The sequence below is a fragment of the Cetorhinus maximus genome, chromosome 23, assembly GCF_964194155.1.
Source record: "Cetorhinus maximus chromosome 23, sCetMax3.hap1.1, whole genome shotgun sequence".
Taxonomy (NCBI): Eukaryota; Metazoa; Chordata; class Chondrichthyes; order Lamniformes; family Cetorhinidae; genus Cetorhinus; species Cetorhinus maximus.
The window spans coordinates 54,877,384-54,898,779 of record NC_135901.1 but is presented as its reverse complement, the minus strand read 5'-3'; the positions used below and the strand labels follow the sequence as shown (position 1 = coordinate 54,898,779).

General features: G+C 45.3%; 1 protein-coding gene and 3 non-coding genes across 4 annotated transcripts in view; 2 read left to right on the top strand and 2 right to left on the bottom strand.

Annotated features, from left to right (window-relative positions):
• Positions 1 to 21,396, top strand: part of LOC144698056 (uncharacterized) — a 136,661-nt gene that overhangs the window by 62,720 nt on the left and 52,545 nt on the right. The window contains exons 3-4 of the mRNA XM_078569987.1: positions 18,754 to 19,103; positions 19,185 to 19,311. Coding sequence (XP_078426113.1) covers positions 18,754 to 19,103; positions 19,185 to 19,311 — 477 coding nt within the window. The remainder of the gene's footprint in view (positions 1 to 18,753; positions 19,104 to 19,184; positions 19,312 to 21,396) is intronic.
• trnat-cgu (transfer RNA threonine (anticodon CGU)) lies at positions 81 to 153 on the bottom strand. Its single transcript has one exon. It is a non-coding gene; the product is annotated as a tRNA-Thr (tRNA).
• On the top strand, positions 1,843 to 1,914 carry trnae-cuc (transfer RNA glutamic acid (anticodon CUC)). The gene has a single exon. It is a non-coding gene; the product is annotated as a tRNA-Glu (tRNA).
• Positions 3,060 to 3,132, bottom strand: trnak-cuu (transfer RNA lysine (anticodon CUU)). Its single transcript has one exon. It is a non-coding gene; the product is annotated as a tRNA-Lys (tRNA).

Below are 21,396 nucleotides of genomic sequence, written 5' to 3'. Positions count from 1 at the left end.
CTAACTTTGCAGCCTCTCATTGTCCAGCCCACCACGCACTTTTCCACGGAACTTGGTTTCATTGGCTAAACCTTAGCCACAGGCTCCAGCGAGAGTTGAACTCACGACCCCTGGTTTACGAGACCAGTGCTCTAACCACTGAGCTATGGAGCCAACTGCCAACTACAATGCATGGAAAGTTGACCATAATCAGTGGACGAGGACCAGGGTAAAGTTCCAAATGAATGACATTTGACCAGCCTGGAAACGACTGAGAGGGAGAACAGGGAGTTAAAAGATGCGACATGAAAGCGGCAGAATTTGACGTGTGTCAGTTTCTTTCAGTGATGAATTTCTGCCGTGTGTCGCCTTGTCAGTTTCACAGGAGCCGCAGGGATGAGGTTGGCGGCACCTGATTAAAATGAGGAATAATGGGAACTGTAGTCAGCAGGATTCAAACCTACAGGGGGAAAACCCAATGGATTTCAAATCCATCACCTTAAATATTGAGGTATGAGTAACAGCTGCTCCAGAGCTCAAATGTGTTCTTATCAAATCAGAGATGGCGACAAAATAAGTCATTCGGCCCATCGTGTCTGTGCTGGCTCTCTGGAAGAGCAACTCAATCAATTTCACATGCCCGCCTTTCCCCCACAACAACTTATATTGGGATCTTTACAGCGCAGGGTTTATAGAGGCGAGTGGGGTCATATTCACTTCACATATGATGGAGCTGCGGTTTGAAACCTGGCAAGAGCATTATCCAGGCTTGTTTATTTGAATGAGGGAAAGTTCGATAATTTACGTTTGTTGTAAATATGAACACAAGGGTTGGAATCCTGCTGACTAAAGTTTTCACCATTTGTGATTTTAACCAAATTAATTATCAGTTAATTAGAAGGAAACCCTTCCAAATACGTCCGTATTTTCTGATTCCCATTCATTTGTCAACATTCAGGGAATTTGCTTTCGGAAATGGAACAAACACTGAGCCAAGTTGGTGACAGCCTTGCTTTCTGTGTATGTGTCTCTCTTTAGACCTCTGTCACTCTCGGTGTATATCTCTCTGTGTCTGTTCCTCTGCGATTGTCAATGTGGTTCAGTTCCCTGAGGGGGTGAAAACGTTTTTAACGTCACAAACTTGATTCACATTAGTTCAGGTTAAAATGTCGGTGAGAAAAGTATCAGCGTGAAAGATAAAGCAGGAGACTGGCCCTTTCTATGTATATCCTACAACAACGATAACTTGTATATATAAAGCGCTTTTAACCTAATGAAACGTCACAAGGCGTTCCCCAGGAGCATTATATAACAAAGTGTGACCACTGAGCCTCATATTTGGTCAGATGACTAAAAGCTCGGTCAAAGGGGGAGGCTTTAAGAATTGTCTTAAAGGAGGAAAGTATCGATATCATGTTCCAGCTAACAGCAATGGTACTTCTCATTGGTGAAGAAGTCACTTGTGTTCAAACTAAACAGACCATTTGGTCGGAGAAAGTTGTCTCTGGTGAAGGAGATCGGGATTAAAAAAAAAGTCAAAAGTTGCCTCCATAATCCAAATCTCAAGCTTTATTGGTAGTTTCCCTGATGTCCAGTGACTCGGGATTGGCGCTTCCATTGGATCAACAGCGAATAGGGTGGAGTGTTTTGGAAATTGTAAGTCACACATGAGTAGCTTGTGGGACTATTTCATCTCATTGTCAATTTCATGCTCCAGCTCACAGCAATTGTTGTGTTCATTGGCTGAAGACGTCATTTATCTTGAACCTAAACAGGCAGTTTTGTGGTGAAAGAGATCTGAACTGAAAAACAATAGGCAAAAGCAGCGTAGATAAGCCGAATCGAAAAAAAGCTGGTACAACTTCCCTGGTGGTCTAGTGGTTAGGATTCGGCGCTCTCACCGCCGCGGCCCGGGTTCGATTCCCGGTCAGGGAATGTCAATTTATTGAATTGGTCGAAATGAGTGTCGATCACTCATTGATTGGAAACATTTAAAAACTCCACCAGAATCAGAGGAGTGAGAGTTTAAGTTTTGCCTCAGAGCCGGAAAACATCACACTCGTGAGTGGCAGTGATGGAAGAGGAGAGGAGAAGGGCTGTTTGCAAAGCACTGACTATAGAAATGTTGGTGTGAGGCAAAATATTGGTGGGAGAAGTACGAATTTTGCTGCTTCCTGTTTACACTGGCACAAATATCACTCTTGATGGATCAACCAATCACTACTGCTCTTTGAAAGCAGCACGCCTGGCCGAATGGCCACTTTCTGTGCTGTAACTTTTTATAATTTTATGTTTCCCAACAGCACGGGTCATTCTGCCATTTTATAACCGACTCGAGCGAGATGCACTTTCTTACCTTGTATTCGGCTCTTTTTGAAACCAAAACACGTAGCAAATTCTGCGAGTTTTCTTGTCATTTCCAGCACGAGATTTGTCACGAGACGAAATGAGCGACACATTAATGGTGCTAATCCTTCACTGGAGCTCACCGCGTCCAAAGAGCACTGTTATCATCAGCCTGTTATGTACCTTTTGCAGTACATCTGCTGAACAATATAAGCTTATCACAGCTCTGCTTTCTTCACATTGAAACCCAGTGTGAAACTCAATTTAAAAGCTGAACAACTGGGAGGAGAGTGTGACTGTGGATAATCGGCACTAGGCACATTCCTGTAATCAGTATCTGGGAGAACCAGGAAGAACCATTCCCACGAACTGGCTGTGTCTGCATCGAGCAGCTAATTGACCTGGGGGCTAGACGGGCAGAGGGAGCTGGAGGCGAGGCAGGGACAGAAGCAGAAAGAGATGCGACAATAAAGTGCTTTGAATTTGATGTGTTTGAATTTGCTTTCAGTGATGAATGTCTACCTTGTAAGTTTCACAGGAGCCGCAGTGATTGGTTGGTGTTTTTTTTTAAAGCAACAAGATTTAAAAGTAAAAAGATAAAAGCAAATTACTGCAAATGACGGAAACCTGAAACAAACACAGGAAATGCTGGAAAAACTCAGCAGCTGGAGGGAGAAACAGGGTAAATGTTTCCAGACCGTACGACTCTTAACCAGATTTTTAAAATATTACAGCGCCCAACGTGGGGCTCGAACCCACGACCCTGAGATTAAGAGTCTCATGCTCTACCGACTGAGCTAGCCGGGCGTGTGAAGAACTGTTTCGTATCCCAACATACATGGATAAACCTGTTGCTTTCCACCTGATACCGCAACTTGATCGGAAGTTTAAAGTGTGGGACGTAATTGGCCTACAAAAGCCCCAAGGTTGCAATGCATTGCTCTCAGTCATCAATAACATCATTCACATCTTCCACTTCTTAGCTGCACCTCTTTCCAAATACTGTGATCCATTTTCCTCAGGATTTTCTCCTGCATTTAATGTTTACCTGCTTTCTGCCCTCATTTTGAAATCAGGTTCACTTCATTATCCAACACAAATTGAATTGCAAACCTGACGGACAAACAATGGAAAACAACTCACTCGGTAACACAAATCCCATGGTGCTCATTTTCAGATTCACAACAGTCAGCTTTTCTATAAAATGAAGGAATTTTACAGTGAAAAGAATTAATAAGTTTATGTGACATTTATTTGTGACTCACTCACTCAGGTATTCTGCAAATGCTGCTCGGAGGTTTAGTGACCGGGATATAATCTACCTGCGTTTTCCTGAGCCTGTGCTCGGTGTATTGGGAGGTTTGGCCCGGGTTGGAGAATCTTGTGTCCCAGGGATGGGCAGTAACCCGCTGATTGAAGCTACAGTCGCCGCTTTCTGCTGGCAGCGGGTGATTGGAGAGTGCGGGGCCGGAATATTGCTGCTTTTCTGCTTTTCCCTGTCTCACTCACTGTGGAGCTGTGGAAGACTGAGTAATTGATGGGTTCGTTTGATTCCAACAATTTCATGGATTTCTAGTGGGTTACAGAATGGGTCCAAATCTTTTCTCATTGTACTTGACAGAAAACGTAATTTTAAAAAGAAGCTGTTTTTGTGGGGCCTCACTGGACCTGCCACCGTTTTGGGGATGATATCTTGCAGCCCAAGTACCCAATGACTATCCGGAACTGTGTGACAATGATTGGTGATGAGGGGGAAAAACAGTAAAAACCTTAACCCTCTGGGTGGTTTTGAATCACCAACCTTTCAGTTAACAGGCAAACACGCTGACCAATTGCGGCACAGACACTTACACAAACCTAACTGACAAGGTAGCCCAACCAGGGTGTCAGTGAGTCTAATCTTCAGATTGCCACTACCCAGATAGCTGTCTCGCTCTATCAGTTTTACTCTTCCAAAATAAAGGGTGAGACCTTCATTTTGGACACATGGAAACAGTCTGATCCCACCCACTGCAGACACATCCATGTCACCGGGAAGCAGCTCTCCTACAACCGGTGCCATTTCCCTTTGAGCCTTTCATTGTCTTATCTGTTACCAAGTATTCTGATTGTCCCGAAGCCGATATTAGGTTTGAATTCCTGAAGTGCAGTAACGAGAATCCTTTCACTGTCTCAGATCAGTTAATTTCAGTAAGAATATCAGAGTCAATGTTCCAGCGTCTTAAAGAAGGGAAAGGTGCCTCGACTTTCTCTGGTTTACCCTTCATTCGCATTGAATTCTATTCCTCAAAGGGGATTTTCATTTCCTTCTTGAGCTCCCTGACCACATCTGGCAACATCTTTGGATTGAGAGGCTTAATTAACATTTCAGATGCAGTGCAGTTCTAATGAAAGGCTACAGACCTGAAATGAAAACGATGACTCTCTCTCCACAGACGCTACAAGGTCTGCTGAGAATTCAAGCATTTTCTGTTTTTATTTCAAGTAACCAGCATGTGCAGTGCTTTGCTTTTCTTTTCCTGATTCGTGAAACATATAAGACCCTGAGCAGTACTTGACAGGGCGGGTTTGGAGAGGATGTTACCTCTTGTGGGAGAATCTAGAACTCGGGATCGCTGTTTAAAAATAAAGGGTCGCCCATTTAAAACGGAGATGAGGCGATTTTTTTTCTCTCAGTGAGTCGTGAAACTTATGAACTCTCTTCCTGAAAAGGCTCTGGAAGCAGAGTCTTTAAATATTTTCAAGGCAGCGGTGGATATATTCTTGGCAAGCAAGGGGGTGACAGGTTGTCGGAGATAGGTGGGGTACAGATTTCAGGTGACTATCAGATCAGCCATGATCTTATTAAATGGCGGAGCAGGCTTGAGGCGCTGAATGGCCTACTCCTGCTCCTTTTTCTTATGTAGTGCTAAGAATGTGGAACCCATTACCAGTGGATTTCGAGATCATGTCTGAGCTGAAAACGTGTAGGTCAATTCACACTGTAAACAGATTATTCACCAGCTGGAATTGGAAAGGAATTCACTCTCATCCCATTCACTGACACAGCAACATAGTCTTGCTGGTGGGAGACCATTCAGGTACTTCTCGTGTGCAAAGGGCTTTATTCAGTTTGCCTACACGTTAACACTCCAGCTTTAAAAGTTCAAAGGATTTGATCCACAATCAGAGAATTGATACTGGCAAGACACGGTTTAAATGTTCCACGTAAAGGGGGAAAAGTCAGGAGCTCACCCCATCTGCTGAGATAAAAACAAAAAACTGCGGATGCTGGAAATCCAAAACAAAAACAGAGTTACCTGGAAAAACTCAGCAGGTCTGGCAGCATCGGCGGTGAAGAACAAAGTTGATATTTCGAGTCCTCATGACCCTTCAACAGAACTGAGTAAAATTAGGAGAGCGGTGAAATATAAGCTGGTTTAAGGTGGGGGGTGGGGGGAGAGAAATGGTGGTGGGGGTTGGTTGTAGGGAAAAGCAAGCAGTGATAGGAGCAGATAATCAAAAGATGTCAGAGACAAAAGAACAAAAAGGTGTTGAAGGTGGTGATATTATCTAAAAGAATGTGCTAATTAAGAATGGATGGAAGGACACACAAGGTACAGCTCTAGTGGGGGTGGGGTGAAATAAGACTAACAGGGCATAAAAGGTATAGATTTAAAAATAATGGAAATAAGTTGGAAAAGAAAAATCTATGTAAATTATTGGAAAAAACAAAAGGGAGGGGGAAGAAACGGAAAGGGGGTGGGGTTGGAGGAGGGAGGTCGAGTTCTAAAGTTGTTGAATTCAATATTCAACGAAGTGCCTAGTCGGAAGATGAGGTGCTGTTCCTCCAGTTTGCATTGAGCTTCACTGGGACTGCACTGAGTTCAGATGTAACTGTAGGATCATTCTATCCAGGAGAGAATTGTGGTGGAGCCCTGAGCAATTTGGCCGCTGCATCAATTGATTCAACAATTTTATATCTTGCCCCTATGTCACCCATCGTATTCTGATTACAGGACATCGGTTTCTGTTCTACAATATGGTTTTTCAATGGCGGAGCGGAGATCCAGGTTTCACTGCGAGACAGAATGTGCCCTATCCTCACTTCAGCAGCTTCCTGCGCGTGCGCATTGCGGAGTGTGCTGCGGCATGCGCATTTCGGTCTGTTTCATGAGCATGCGCAGTGCTGGTCTGTGACTGCAGCTGCTCAGAGCGGGTGAGAGAATGTCGAGCGGAGCAAACTAACAGAGTTAGTGGGTGTGTGAGGAGGAATGGAGCCAGCGGAGTGGGCAGGGAGGCTTCATAAAGACACAGTGCAGGCCGAATATGCCAAATAACAAGGTACCGGTCTTGTGTTAGCAGAGAACGGACCGAAAAAGTCTGGATTTCTCCCTTCGCCTGGCCCGGGGTAACGGCCGCCATCTTTATAGGGGGCAATGTGCAGCAGGGCGCATGCGCGGTCATCTCGTCTAGGTAGCAGGAGGAGAGAATATTGTGAATTTCTATCCTGGACGAACAGGGATGGATTTTGGAAACTCCTTTTCCAGGGGGTTAGAAGGGGAGGATTTACACACAGCAAACTCAGACCAAGATAAACGTTTGGCCTTTCTGAATTTCTGTTCGGGACTGACTGATGGATTTTGTGAACTCTATTTACAAGATGTTAGAAGAGGAGGGCAAACTCGAGGGATATGAGAAACCAAAACCAAACATTACGTCAAAATCTGAAAGTCACTTGTTTCACCAGGACCTGAATATCACCAGCCTTTGAATGTAAGCATTGAGTTCCAGGTCATTACCAGTCACAGGGTGAAAAATCTCTTCCTGGCATCCCCCTTATGGATCTTGCCCAAAATCTTAAAACTCTGTCCCTTAATCCTTTCAGAATCAACTAATGGGAACAGTTTTTATTTAACTACCTTTCATAATCCTGTACAGCTCTATCAAATCTCCCCTCAATCTCCTTTACTCCAAGGAGAACAACCCCAGTTTCTCGAACCTCATCTTACAGATAAAACCCCTCACCTCTCGAACCATTCTGGTTAATTTCCTCTATACCCTCACATCCTTCATTGTGTGGTGATCACTGGTTTGCACAGACCCAGATGTTCTGTATTCGTGCCTGTGACATCATCACACATCGACAATTACACAGTGACATCATCACACATCGACAATTACACGGTGACATCACCCCACTCCCCGGGTATTTCCTCAACTGGGAGATTTTTCTCTGACTTCAGTGCTTCTGATATCTTTTCAGCTGCAGAATCCAGCAGGAGAGTTTAAAGTTGAAAACTGAAACTGTTTCAGAGTTGACTGTTTTTCACCATCCACCTACAATTTAGAGCTTTTAGTTCTATGCTCTGCATCTGTGAGACGCTCCATGGCTCTGGGGCTGGTGTTGCTCCTTTATTGTGGATCTGAATCCATGTTCATCCATTGCTCTGTTTCACCTCTGCCCTCCCTGATCACTTCTCTACCATTTTTTAACTTCCCCTGTCCCTAATAATGGATGTATTTGAGTTATGTTTAGTATTTTACTGTTACTACTGTCGATTGTGTCTAAATGAAGTTTCCACCACTGTCCACCCCCCGACCATGTGCTGCTGGCTTCCCAGCTTTATCTTCCCACAGTATCTTTCATAGTCAGGAATTGCTTTTCCTGACCTATAGTCCATTTCTATTCCACTTCTAAGCTTATATTGACCATCAAATTCTGCACCATTTTTACTCTCAGGGAGGAGGCGATGCTGTAATGGTATTGTCACTGGACGAGTAATCCAGAGACCCAGGGCAATATCCTGGGGACACGGATTCAAATCCCGTCATGGCAGATGGTGGAATTCCAATTCCATAACAAAAATCTAGAATTAAAAGTCTAATGATGACCGATGATGATTGTCCTAAAAACCCACCTGGTTCACTAGTGCCCTTTAGGGAAGGAAATCTGCCGTCCTTAGTCTTGCCTACATGTGACTCCAGACCAAGCAGTGGTTGACTCTTAACTGCCCTCTGAATGCTGGCCTGAGTGATGCCCACATGAATTTAGAAAAATCATTCTGCACACCTTGAAATGTTAACTCTGCCTCTCTCCACAGATACCAGCATCTATTGTGATCCCCAGTTACCTGTGGAGAAGATGATGTTTGACCTTCTTGAACCGCTGCAGTCCATGTGGTGAAGATGATCCCACAATGCTGTTAGGTAAGGAGTTACAGGTTATTCACCCAGCGATGATGAAGGAACAGTGATAAATGTCCAAATCAACAGCAACAATTTGTATTTATATGGCACTTTTAATGTAAGACAATGTTCCAAGGCATTTCACAGAAATGTTAAAAGCAAGGTTTGACACTGAGACAAATAAGGAGATATTAGGCCAGGTGACCAAATGTTTGGTCAAAGAGGTAGGTTTTAAGCAGTGTCTTAAAGGAGAAAAATGAAGTAGAGAGGAAGAGAGGTTTGGGGAGAAAATTCCAGAGCTTGGGGCCATGGAAACTGACAGAACGCTCAGCAGGTCAGAACGAAAGGAGCACAAACATCTCAGAGGGTTGTGAGGCTGGATTACGGTGATAGGGAGGGGCCAACATGGAATTTCAAAAAGTGGATGAGAATTTTAAAATGAAGGTGCTTCTTAACCTAGATCCTTTGTAGGTCAGTGAGCACATGGGTGATAGGTGAACAAGACTTGGTGTGAGTAAGCACACAGGCAGCAGAGTTTTGGATGACCTCAAGGTTACAGGGAGGTTGAAAGTGGGAGGCCGGCCAGGATGGTGTGTGACTTGGAGGGGAACTTGGAGGCGATAATGCTCACATACACCTGCTACCCTGGTCCTTCTGGGGGTGGAGGTTGAGGGATTGGAAGATTCTGTCAAAGTTCTGCTTATGTTATAGATATAAACAATCCATCTCCTTTGCCTCCTGCGCTACCTACCTCTTTTTCTCTCTCTCTCTCTCTCTCTCTCACTCTCTCTTTCCATAGAGGCCAGTGTTGATCCAGACTGGGTGGCAGGTTCCACTTCCTGAAGTCCATGAGCGAACCAGTGAGGTTTTTTCAAATATCCAACAGCTTTCATGGTCACTTATCCCTAGTGCCGGCCCCACAAATTACCAGATTCATTCAGCTCAATTTCACAACCTGCCTTTGTGTTTTTGTGGGTTCTCTCTCACTCTCTTTTCTGTTTAAAATCAATTTCACAGGGGATTAGAAGGGGAGGATTTGCAGTCGGCAAACTGAAACCCAAACATCACATCAGGAGCTGACTGCGCCGCCCAATTTATCGTAAACTGAATATCTTTGGATTTTGAACATGAAAGGAAAAAGCACCGTTCACAATGGGGAGAAACCGTACACGTGTTCTGTGTGTGGACGAGGCTTCAGCCGATCACCTGGCCAGGCAGGACATAAATGCAGTCATAGCGAAAAGAAACCGTGGAAATGTTGGGACTGTGGGAAGGGATTCACTTACCCATCTGACCTGGAAACTCATCGACGCAGTCACACTGAGGAGAGACCGTTCACCTGCTCCGAGTGTGGAAGGGATTCGCTCAGTTACACCACCTCCTGACACATCAGCGAATTCACACTGGGGAGAAGCTGTTCAACTGCTGAGTGTTGGAAGGGATTCACTCAGTTACACCACCTCCTGACACATCAGTAAATTCACACTGGGGAGAGGCTATTCAACTGCTCTGAGTGTAGGAAGAGATTCACTCAGTTATCCAGCCTGCTGAGACACCAGCGAATTCACCCTGGGGAGAGGCCATTCACCTGCTCCGAGTGTGGTATGGGATTCATTGATCCATCCATCCTGCTGAAACACCAGCGGGTTCACACTGGGGAGAAAACTTTTAAATGCCCAGACTGCGGGAAGTGCTTCAAAAGTTCCGGGAACCTGATGTCCCATCAACATGTTCACACTGACGAGAGACCATTCAGGTGCTCTCACTGTGAGACTGGGTTCAGATGGTCATCTGACCTTACGGTACACCAGAGAATTCACACTGGGGAGAGACCGTTCACCTGTACGGAGTGTGGGAAGGGATTCACTCGATCATTCAACCTGCTGAGGCACCAACACGTTCACAAGTAACTACAGTGATTGGGATTTGCTGATAATCACATCCAAAACTGAACTATGTTCATTGGGGTCAGTTTCTGTTGATCTTCATAAACCCCAGCCCAGTTATAGGGGGCCATTTGTATTATTGAAGTGCTGTGTGTTAAATACAGTGTATTGAGTCTTTTTAGTACCTTTAACACAAGTTAGTTCCTTTTGAAGGTCTCTGCCTCTCCCCTGTCACCTCCATCCTCACCTCCAACAACAAGTGTGAGGAGCTCATGGAGCTTCTTTGTCACTAAGATTGAGACAATCTGATCAGCTGCCTCTGCTGCTTCCCTCCCTTCCACTAGCCCACCGGGACTAAGATCCATCCTCTCGGGACAGGGGTGAATTGCATAGAATTTGCATCAGGAAGTGAATAAAATAGGTGCATTTCAGGGGAAAATGGATAGCTCTATGAGAAAGAAGGGAATAGATGATTACATTGGTAGATTTAGATGAGAAAAAATGGGAGGAGGCTCGAGTGGAGCGTAAACACCAGCATGGACTGATTGGGCTGAATGGCCTGGTTCTCTGCTGTATATCCCGTGAACTCCTGTGCAATCTAGTCTAAAACCAGGGTATTATCTGTCTGGAAACAGCATGGCATTAAACTGAAAACTAAAATCAAACTTTACCAGGCCATTGTCCTGACCACCCTGCTGTATGGAGCAGAATCCTGGGTCTGCTCTTGGAGCCACATCAAAGCTCTGGAACACTTCCAGCAAAGACACCCGAGGTCCATCCTGAGAATTAGATGGCAGGACAAAAATCACAAATATCGAGGTTCTCCATCACACTGGGTTCAACAGCTTGGAGACCACCCTCCAGAAAATTCAGCTCCGATGGCCAGGCCATGTTTCCCACATGGACAATCACAGAATTCCCAAGCTGATCTTCCATGGGGAACTGTCTCAGGGCAAACAACATCAAGGTGGTCAGCACAACCGATACAAGGACACCCTAAAAAAGAGCCTCACAAACTCCTGCATTGCAGACCGCCTCTCCTCGGAAAACACTGCAGTCAACCGGCCGAGTTCTGGTCTCTACATTATAGGAAGGATGTGATAGCACTGGAGAGGGTGCAGAGGAGATTTACCAAGATACTGCCCAGGCTGGAGGGTCTGAGCTATGAGGAAATATTGGATAGGCTGGGGTTGTATTCCCAAAAGCAGCGAAGGGGACCTGATAGAGGTGTATAAGATTATGAGAGGCATAGTTGGGTGGATAGGAAGGCACTTTTTCCATTAGTAGTGGGGTCAATAACCGGGGGGGGGCATAGATTTAAGGTAAGAGGTAGAAGGCTAAGAGGGGAGTTCAGGAGAATTGTTTTTTCACCCAGAGGGTGGTGGGAGTCTAGAACTCACTACCTGAAAGGGTGGTTGAGTCAGAGACTCTTGTAACATTTTAGAAGTATTTAAATATTCACTTGCATTGCCTTAGCCTGCAGAGCTATGGGACAAGCGCTGGATAATGGGATTAGTGTAGTCAGAACTTTGTGAGCAGCGTGGACACAATGGGCCGAATGGCCTTCTGTGCTCTATGAGTGTATATATGGTGGGAAGCACTGAAGTTTGGTTCAGTGTGTTTCGAGGACCATCTACACCAAACTCAACATCCGAAGTGCCCAGAGGAAGGTCAGAGGTGGCACAGCGGCAGAAGTTAACCCAATCACCACCAACAACAATATGAACGGTCAGTTCTGTGGACGTCCATGTCGAACCCACACCGAACTCTTCAGTCAGGAGAGGACCCACAGGAAATGATTAAATCATTTACAGTTTGGGCACTCGAACAACGAGGAGTCTACCCCAACATTATCCCTGTTCTCTGGATCGGGGAAGTATACCCTGTCTGTATTACTGCGGTGCTGTTAATAAAGTCAGCGTGAGACAATCTGTTGTGAGCTTGATTATCTGGTCTCTGAATCCACAAGATTCATCATTTAGAGTCAACAAGATGAACAAGGAAACACATCACGGCCCAAAACACCAGCTCGATATTCCCAGGAGAAAGTCTGTTATCTGACACCTCGAATGGACAGAACAGAGAAAGATCCCAACTGTAAGAAACCCTCGAATCATTTGTAAATATCTTTCAAATGCTGAAAGATTCCAGCCGCTTAGATTTCCATCACATTGAAGTTAATGGAAGGTGAGAGCACGGTTATTCTAGAACTATAAAAAAAACACTAGTTAGAGCACAGCTAGAGTACTGAATCCAGTTGTAGTCAGCACATTACAGGAAAGATGTGATCACACTGGAGCAGGCGCAGAAGAGATTTACCTAGATGTTGGCAGGACTGGAGAATTTTAACTCTGAGGAAAGGTTGGAGAGGCTGGGGTTGTTTTCTTTGGGACAGGGGAGGAAGAGGGGAGATTTAATTGAGGTGTAAAAATTATGAGGGTCCCAGATAGGAAGGACCCATTTCATTTACAGAGGTCAGAACCAAGAGGATAGAGATTTAAAGTAATTAGTGGAAGGATTAGAGGGGAGTTCAATAATGCTTTTATCCAGAGGGTGGTGGGTCTTGGAACTCACTGACTGAAAGGGTGGTGGAGGCAGAAATACACAGATTTAAGAAGTACTGGGATATACACTGGATGTTCTGTAACCTACAGGATTATGGACCAAGAGCTGGGAAGCGGGATTAGACTGGTTTGCTCATTTTCAGCCAGTACAGACATGATGGGCTGAATTGCCTCCTCTGTGCTACAATTTCTATGATTCTGTGGTGACAAGTGGTCCTCGTGTTTTTATCTGAGACAGGCCTCAGCCCAGTCATTTGCCCCGAGTGTCGATGTGATGATTCAAGCGAAGAGATGCCGGGTATCGGGAGCAGCAGGAACAATAAATAAAACCGAGGTGTCCGTAAATACTGATATAGTTCATTTGTATCTAGTTCCATTTTTATAAATTCTGCTGAATGTTGCCCTCAGCCAGTGTCAGGATATTGGATCAGAGCCACCATGGAAAATGAATTTGACACCGGTGAGATAGACAATGTCAACCGGATCCTCAGTATCTCTGTAACCTCCTCCAGCCCCACAACCCTTCCTGTAAATACAAGGTGTTGTTCTTGGATTACACTCTGAGATAGACAATGTAATTATATTTTAACCTTTATTCTTCAAGTAAAGTATCTCTCTTCAGGCTGTTCTCAAGGTTGTGCAAGATGGAACCAAACAGTGATTTATTTGTACTTCTTGCAGTTTAGTTACTGTATTCACTGCTCACGATGTGATCTGCTCGACATTGGGAAGACCAAACACAGGTTGGGTGATCACTTTATGGAACAACCTCCGTTCAGTCTGTGAGCTTGACCCTGAGCTTCCGGTCACTGGTCAATTTAATTCTCCGCCCCACTCCCACTTATAATCTTCCACACTCAACATCGAGTTCAGCAGTTTCTACACCAACAGAGAGTTCTCAGGATCTGGAACATTCTACCTGAAAAGGTGCTGGAACCTGATTCTATCAGGAATTTTAAAAGGGAGTTGACAGGGATTTGGGATAGAGGAACTTACAGGGTTACAAACAGAAAGTGGGTATTTGGGACAAAACACAACTGCTCTTTCAAAGAGTCAGCACAAGCACAAAGGGTTGAATGGCCTCCTTCTGTGCTCTAAGTTTCAATGATTCTAGGAGTTGGCCATTTAGCCCGTCGAGTCTGTCCCACCATGCAATCAGATCATGGCTGATCTGTGACCCTTTGTCTCCTGTCCCTTGATTTATACCTTGTGTTAGGAAGGATCTATCAATACCAGATTGAAACTGAACATTGATCAAGCATGAACTGCTAATTGAGGAAGAGAATTTCAAACTTCTCCCAACTTTACCTGGAGAAGATTTTCCTAATCTCACTCCTGAAAGTTCTGGCTCTAATTTTTAGACTATGTTGCTCAGTCCTGGATTCCCCAACCAATGGAAATAGTTCCCGTCTATCTACCACACCATTTCCAATTTATATCATGAAAACTTCGAGAAAATCCTCCTCAATCTTCTAAATTCCAGGGAATACAAACCTCACCGTGAGATGATGAATATTGGCAGAATGAATAGGGTACTCAATGGTACAGTCCAAAAGGGTGTGTAGGGACTGGGGGACCTGGGGGTTGATGTGCATACACATTTGAAGGCGAAAGGACATATTGAGAGAGCAGATCGCAAAATATATGAGATCGTGGGCTTCAGAAGCAGATTTAATGTGTATAAACGCAGGGAAAATAAGCTGACCCGTTATAAAGCTCTGGTTAGGTCACAACAGGAGTATTGCATCCAGTTCAGGTCGCCACACTTTAGGAAAGGGGTGAGGGTCCTTGAGAGGATGCGGAGGAGATTTACCAGAATGGTTCCAGGAAAAAGGGAATTCGGTTCCAAAGTGAGATTGGAGAAGCTGAAGTTGTTCTTCTTGGAGTTACAGAGTTGAGAGGAGATTGGATAGAGGTGAACAAGATTGTGACAGGTTCAGATAAGGTGGACAAAGAAAATGTTGTTTCCATCTGGTGATGGTACAAGGATTAGGGGGACACAGATTGAAGGTTATGGGCAATAGATACAGGACAAATGCAGGGAGGAATATTTTACACAACAAGTGGTAATAACCCAGAACTCACTGCCTACGAGGGGGCTGGAAGCAGACATGATAAATGCTTTAAAATTAAATTGGACCAGCATTTAAGAGAAATAAACATGCAGGGGGTTGAAGACACAGTGGGGCAATGAGACAGACTGGACAGCTCTACAGAGAGCTGGCATTGACTCAATGGGCTGAATGGCCTCTTTCTGTGCTGTAATTACTCTGATGCATTTGTTTGACCACTCCTCATAATTTAACCCTTGGAGTCCAGTTGTTATTCAGGTACATCTGCACTGCTCTCCCACTAAGGCCAATATAGTCTATCCTTCCTAAAGTGTGATGCCCGGAACTGAACACAGTATTCCTGTCCTGATGAAAGGTCATGTTGACTCGAAACATTAACTCTGTTTCTCTCCACAGATGCTGCCAGGCCTGCTGAGTTCTTCCAGCATTTTTTATTTTTATTACAGTGGTTCATGTGCAGTCTAACCAGGATTTTGAAAATGTTGGTGCTTTTTCCACAAACAGAACAAAACTTTTTCCTTCCACAATCAAAGTCCGATGATATTCAGGACCTGAGGAATCGAATGACTCTGTCAGATCTTGATGTGAAGTTTGGTTTGAGTTTCCCCGTCTCCAAATCCGTCCCATTGAAAATCCTGTAAAAAGGAGATTATAAAAAATTCATCCCTGTCAGTCCAGGATAGAAATTAAGAGAGAAACATTTCTCTGGGTTGGAGTTTGCTGTGTGTAAATCCTCCCCTTCTAACCCCCTGTAAAAGGAGTTTCCAAACACTGGGTGTAAACTGGGCTCCGGGAGTTTGTAATCCGGGTTTGGAGTCCTACACCGGGTGTTTGTGAATCCTCCCAGTCCACCCTCCGGCTCCATTCCTCTCCTGCACTCGGCCCTTTCTCACCCGCTGGACTTTCAACCCGACCGCCTTGATCCCGATCCCCACCCGCGCTGCGCATGCTCCAATTCATACCCGGCCACGCCACTCATTCACTCCGATTGGTCGGAGGAACAGCCGCTCCCGCTGGTCCTCCAGACCAGCCCCCTGTTCCTATTGGTCTGGAGCTGCCGTCAATCATTGTGAGCTGAAGCATGTGTAGAGCGTGAACATAGACGTGAGGAGAGCTGGAGCGAGCGGATTTAAAATGCGGGATTTACAAAGATCGAGTGCGGACTGTGAGCTGGAAAAAAAACCGGTTAGCATTGATAGGGCTGGCGGGTGAGTTGGGAGGCTTTATGAATTCACGGTCTCTGTCCTAAACCCTCAATAAGGAACCATTCTCCCAAACACAGATTAGGCCATTTCTCCGGAAGTAGGCCCGAGTTAACGGGGCAAGGAGCAGCAGAGAGCACGTGCGGTCACTATCTTTATAGGGGCAAGGAGCAGTAGAGCGCATGTGCGGTCACCATCTTTATAGGGGGCAAGGAGCTGCAGAGCGCATGTGCGGTCACCATCTTTATAGGGAGCGAGGAGCTGCAGAGCGCATGAGCGGTTACCATCTTTATAGGGGGCAAGAAGCAGCAGAGCGCATGTGCGGTCACCATCTTTATAGGGGGCAATGTCCAACAGGCAGCATGCGTGGTCGCTATCTTTACAGTGGCTGCGGGCCCGGATGAATGACCCGCAGGAAGGACAATAAATCAGAGATAGAGTTTGGTGTGAAATCAATGGGTTGTTGTAAAACAGGAGATCAGGGTAAGTCAGAACCAACAACAACTTCTATTAACATCATAAATCACCCCAGTGAGCTTCACAGGAAATCATAAAATAAAGTATAACATTCAGACACAGAAGGAGGTGACCAAAATACTTAAATAGTCGCTTGTTTGTGCAGAATTTGATTATTAACGAAAAAAGAGACAAGCTGTCAAAGCTTTTCCTGTTGCACTCACCAGGACAGACGCAAGAATCCCAAATTTCAAAGGGAACCAAAAGTTATACTGCACGAGAAAAGGGTGCTGATTGGTTGGCCCGTCGGCTCTGATTGGTTGTTGCCATGGACAATACAGCCAGGAGCTGTAATCCACTCTGCTTTTGTTTAATTCCACAAAAGACCCCATGCCTGGACTTGTTCCTTCCGCCTGCAGAAGACAGGTCTAGCAAGTGTAAGTGAGCCACATTACTAGCCTGACTGATAATTTTTGAGATTTGGTATTCTTCCCTCTATCCTGATGAGTACAAGATAAAATGTTTTAACAGAATGTCTTTTTTTATTAATACTCAATTGTCTTAAAGGGGGAAAGTGTGGTAGACAGAGGGAGAGAATCTCAGAGCTTGGGGTCGAGGGAACTGAAGGCACGGACACTAATGGTGGAACATTTAAAACAGGGAATGCTAGAATTAGAGCAGTGCAGATATCATAGAGGGTTGTGGGTCTGCAGGAGCCACAGAGAGGAGGCCATTGGGGGATTTGAAAACAAGGATGAGAATTTTAATATCAAGTTGCTGCTTGAACGGGAGCCAAGGAAGGTCAGGGAATGGGCCTAGCTGTGAGTGAAGACACAGACAGCAGAAATATGGATGTCTTCAAGGTTACAGAGGTTTGAATGTGGGAGTCCAGCCAGGTGTGTGTTGGAATGGTCCAGTCTGGAGGTAAACATGGCAGTGATAAGGGTTTCAGCAGCAGATGAGACACTCCTGAGACAGGAGTGAGGTCGAGTGATATTACGGAGGTGGAAACAGGTGATCTTAGTGATGGCACAGACATGAGGTCAGCAGCTCATTTCGAGATCAAATGTAACACCGAGGTTGTGAACAGACTGGTTTAATCTCACACTGTTCCCAGGGAGAGGGATGGAGTTGGTATCTGGGAAATGGAGATTGGAGCAGGGACTGAAAACAGTGTCTTCAGTCTTCTCAGTATTTAATTGGAGTTAATTAGTCATCAGGAAGAGAAGCAGGAACCAGAATGGGCCATGAGACTGATCCCAGGTTTAACTCAGTTAGAGAGGGAGAGAAGGAAGGAAGGAAACTCTGGGACATTGGGAGAAATCACCTTCATAATCGCTCATTAAATCTCCACACAGTAAGTTTTGGACACAAGGTTAACATCTGCTATTCTGTATGGACGGTCAGGGGGTTTCAGATGAATGTTTTGTCACGAGTAATCACTGAAGTGAATGATCAGACATATTGTCAACTCCAGTTGGAGAAATTTGTTAAAAAGATACAGAAATAATTGTCCAAAACTCTGTCTGGATTTCAGCACAGGGAGGAGGGAAAGTGTGTGGGACGGGGATTTGCAGCTTTCGGGGAACAAAAGAGGAAAAAATGTTCCATAGAAACTAGAATTGTCTGCTGTGAATTTATATCCTGTTCTTAAAGTGATGGCCTTTGTAAACTCCTTTTACAGATAATTATAAGGGGAGGATTTTCAGGCAGGAAACCCAAACCAAACATCACATCAAGATCTGACAGAGTCACTCGATTCATCAGGACCTGAATATTATCACCTTTGAATGTGGACGGAGAAACGTTTGTCTATTCTGTCTGTAGGGAAAGATTTCAAATATCAGTGTGACTGTAAAAGCACCGAGACACACACACACCCGAGTGAGAGTGTCCCACTGCACTGACTGGAAAGAGCTTTAACCAGTTATAAAGCCTGAAATAACATCACACCATTCACAGTGGGGAGAAACTGTACACGTGTTCTCTGTGTGGATGAGACTTCAACTGATCATCAAACTTAGAGAGACACAGGGACACCTCGACCATGGAGAAACCGTGGAAATGTAAGGACTGTGGGAAAGGATTCAATTATCCATCCAAACTGGAAACCCATCGACGCAGTCACACTGGGGAAAGGCCATTCACCTGCTCCGAGTGTGGGAAAGGATTCAAGCAGTTACCCCACCTGCTGACACACCAGCGAGTTCACACTGGAGAGAGACCATTCACCTGCTCCGAGTGTGGGAAGAGATGTACTCAGTTATCCACCCTGCTGACACACCAACGAATTCACACAGAGGAAAGACCATTCACCTGCTCCGAGTGTGGGAAGGGATTCACTCGGTCATCATACCTGCTGACACACCAGCTCGTTCACACTGGAGAGAGACCATTCACCTGCACGGTATGTGGGAAAGGATTCACTGGGTCCCCTGACCTGCTGAAGCACCAGCGAATACACAATGAGGAGAGGCCATTCAGTTGTACTTCCTGTGGAAAGAGATTCAGGACTTCATCGAACCTCAAAGTGCACCAGCGAATTCACACTGGAGAGAGGCCTTTCACCTGCTCCAAGTGTGGGAAGGGATTCATTCAGTCATCCCACCTGCTGAAACACCAGCGAATTCACACTGGAGAAAGACCATTCACCTGCTCTGAGTGTGGGAAGAAATTCACTCTGTTATCCACCCTGCTGAAACACCAGCGAATTCACACAAGGACAGGCCATTCCGCTGCACCTCCTGTGTAGAGATTCAGCCTTCTTTCCACCTCAGTGTACACCAGTGAATTCACATTGGAGAGAGAGCGTTCACCTGCTCCGAGTGTGGAAAGGGATTCACTCATTTATCCAACTTGTTGACACACTAGCGACTTCACACTGGGGAGATGCTGTTCACCTTCTCCGAATGTAGGAAGGGATTCACTTAGTCATCCCACCTGCTCAGACACCAGCGAGTTCACAAGTGACAGCAGGGGTTGGATTCTGCTGTTATTGCTGCTGTTAATCACATCCAGAACTGAACTGTGTTCATTCTGACAGTTTTGGTTTGTTTCTATTGCTGTTCATAATCCCTGTAACTGGGCTGAAGTTTAATATCTTGATGTCTGTTAAATAAATCAGCTTTGTTTCAAACTCTCAGAATGTCGAGTCCTTGATTTCTCCAGGATAAGAGGAGACTGATTGATGTCCTGTTCCTAATGGCTCCATTTTTGGATCTTTTCTCCTCTCTTAACTCTAGATTCTTTCAGTTCTCAGACCTTTGGTTACTCTCATGGATACGTCCCAGCTCCCCACACCTCCCAGAGTGCCTTGGGATCCAGGGAAGTATCAGTGTTAAAACCAGAAAATGCTGCAAATAACCGATACTTTTCCAAGTGCCAATTGATTTTCTCCCAGATTATTGTCTCCAGCCTTTCCCCACAACTGATATGAAGCTGATTGTCCTGGAATTGCTGTGTTTTTGAACAGGGGTGTAACATTTACAATCTGTCAGTCCTTTGTCACCACTACTATATAAGGAGGATTGGAAGATTGTGACCAGAGTCTCCACAAGTTCCATGTGAAGGATGCTGTCTCTGACAGTGCAGCAGTCCCTCAGTGTCACCCTGGAGTGTCAGCCTAGATAATGTGCTCAGGTTTATTAATATTTCCTCTTGTTATTGATGTGGGTCATTAAGAAACAATGGACTCTTATGATGTCATCCAGTCCCAGTGCGATGATGTCATCCAGTCCCAGTGCGATGATGTCATGAAGACTATTCAATACCAGCGGAGCCTTAGTGGTGAAAACAGTTTTGTTCGAGATGGCAGCAAATCCATTACTGATAGATGTGGATTATGAAGCTGAGCAACACGTACAGTATATATCCCGTCTCCTGACACTCTGCCCCCACCTCTCGACACACTGCCCCCATCTCCCGACACTCTGCCCCCATCTCCCGACACTCTGCCCCATCTCCCGACACTCTGCCCCCATCTCCCAACACTCTGCCCCATCTCCCGACACTCTTCCCCATCTCCCGACACTCTGCCCCCATCTCCCGACACTCTGCCCCCATCTCCCGACACTCTGCCCCATCTCCCGACACTCTGCCCCCATCTCCCGAGCAGCCTGTCTCTACCTCTGCTGAACCCTCACAGGATGCACCAAGTTGAAACCAGAGGAAAGGACTGGGTGAGAAATTGTAATTCACCAAGGGTGTGCACATGGGGGTTTGACAAAATATTAAGTTTCCTGTTTTTAAACAATGAAACTTAAAACGCATTGATTGGAACCACTTCCAGCTCTTGTCCATTCTGACATCCCGTGGGCCAGCTCACCCTCTCACTGGGTTCATGCTGAATGTCAATCCAGGCTGGGAGCCATTGGGTGGATGTGCAATGGGTGGGTGAGTGGGTGAAGGAATGTTCAGTTCACAGGGAGGGGGATGGGGGAGGGGGGTTGGTGCTGGTGGTGGGAAGTGTTCATTCTGAAGGAGTCCCACCTGAAACAGTGACCATTAACTTATCACTTTCTAATGGTGATTGACCTGCTGTGTATTTCCCCAGGTTTGTTCTGTTCAGTATTTATATATTTTTTTATCTTTGCTAAAACATATTGTTCTGACACTGAAATACAGATAATTTTAGTTATGTTAATGTCAATCCCCATCGAGTGCACAGGAGGACTCAACTGGTCCAAACTTTTTATGGTATCAATAAACAAAAATCCTACAAGAT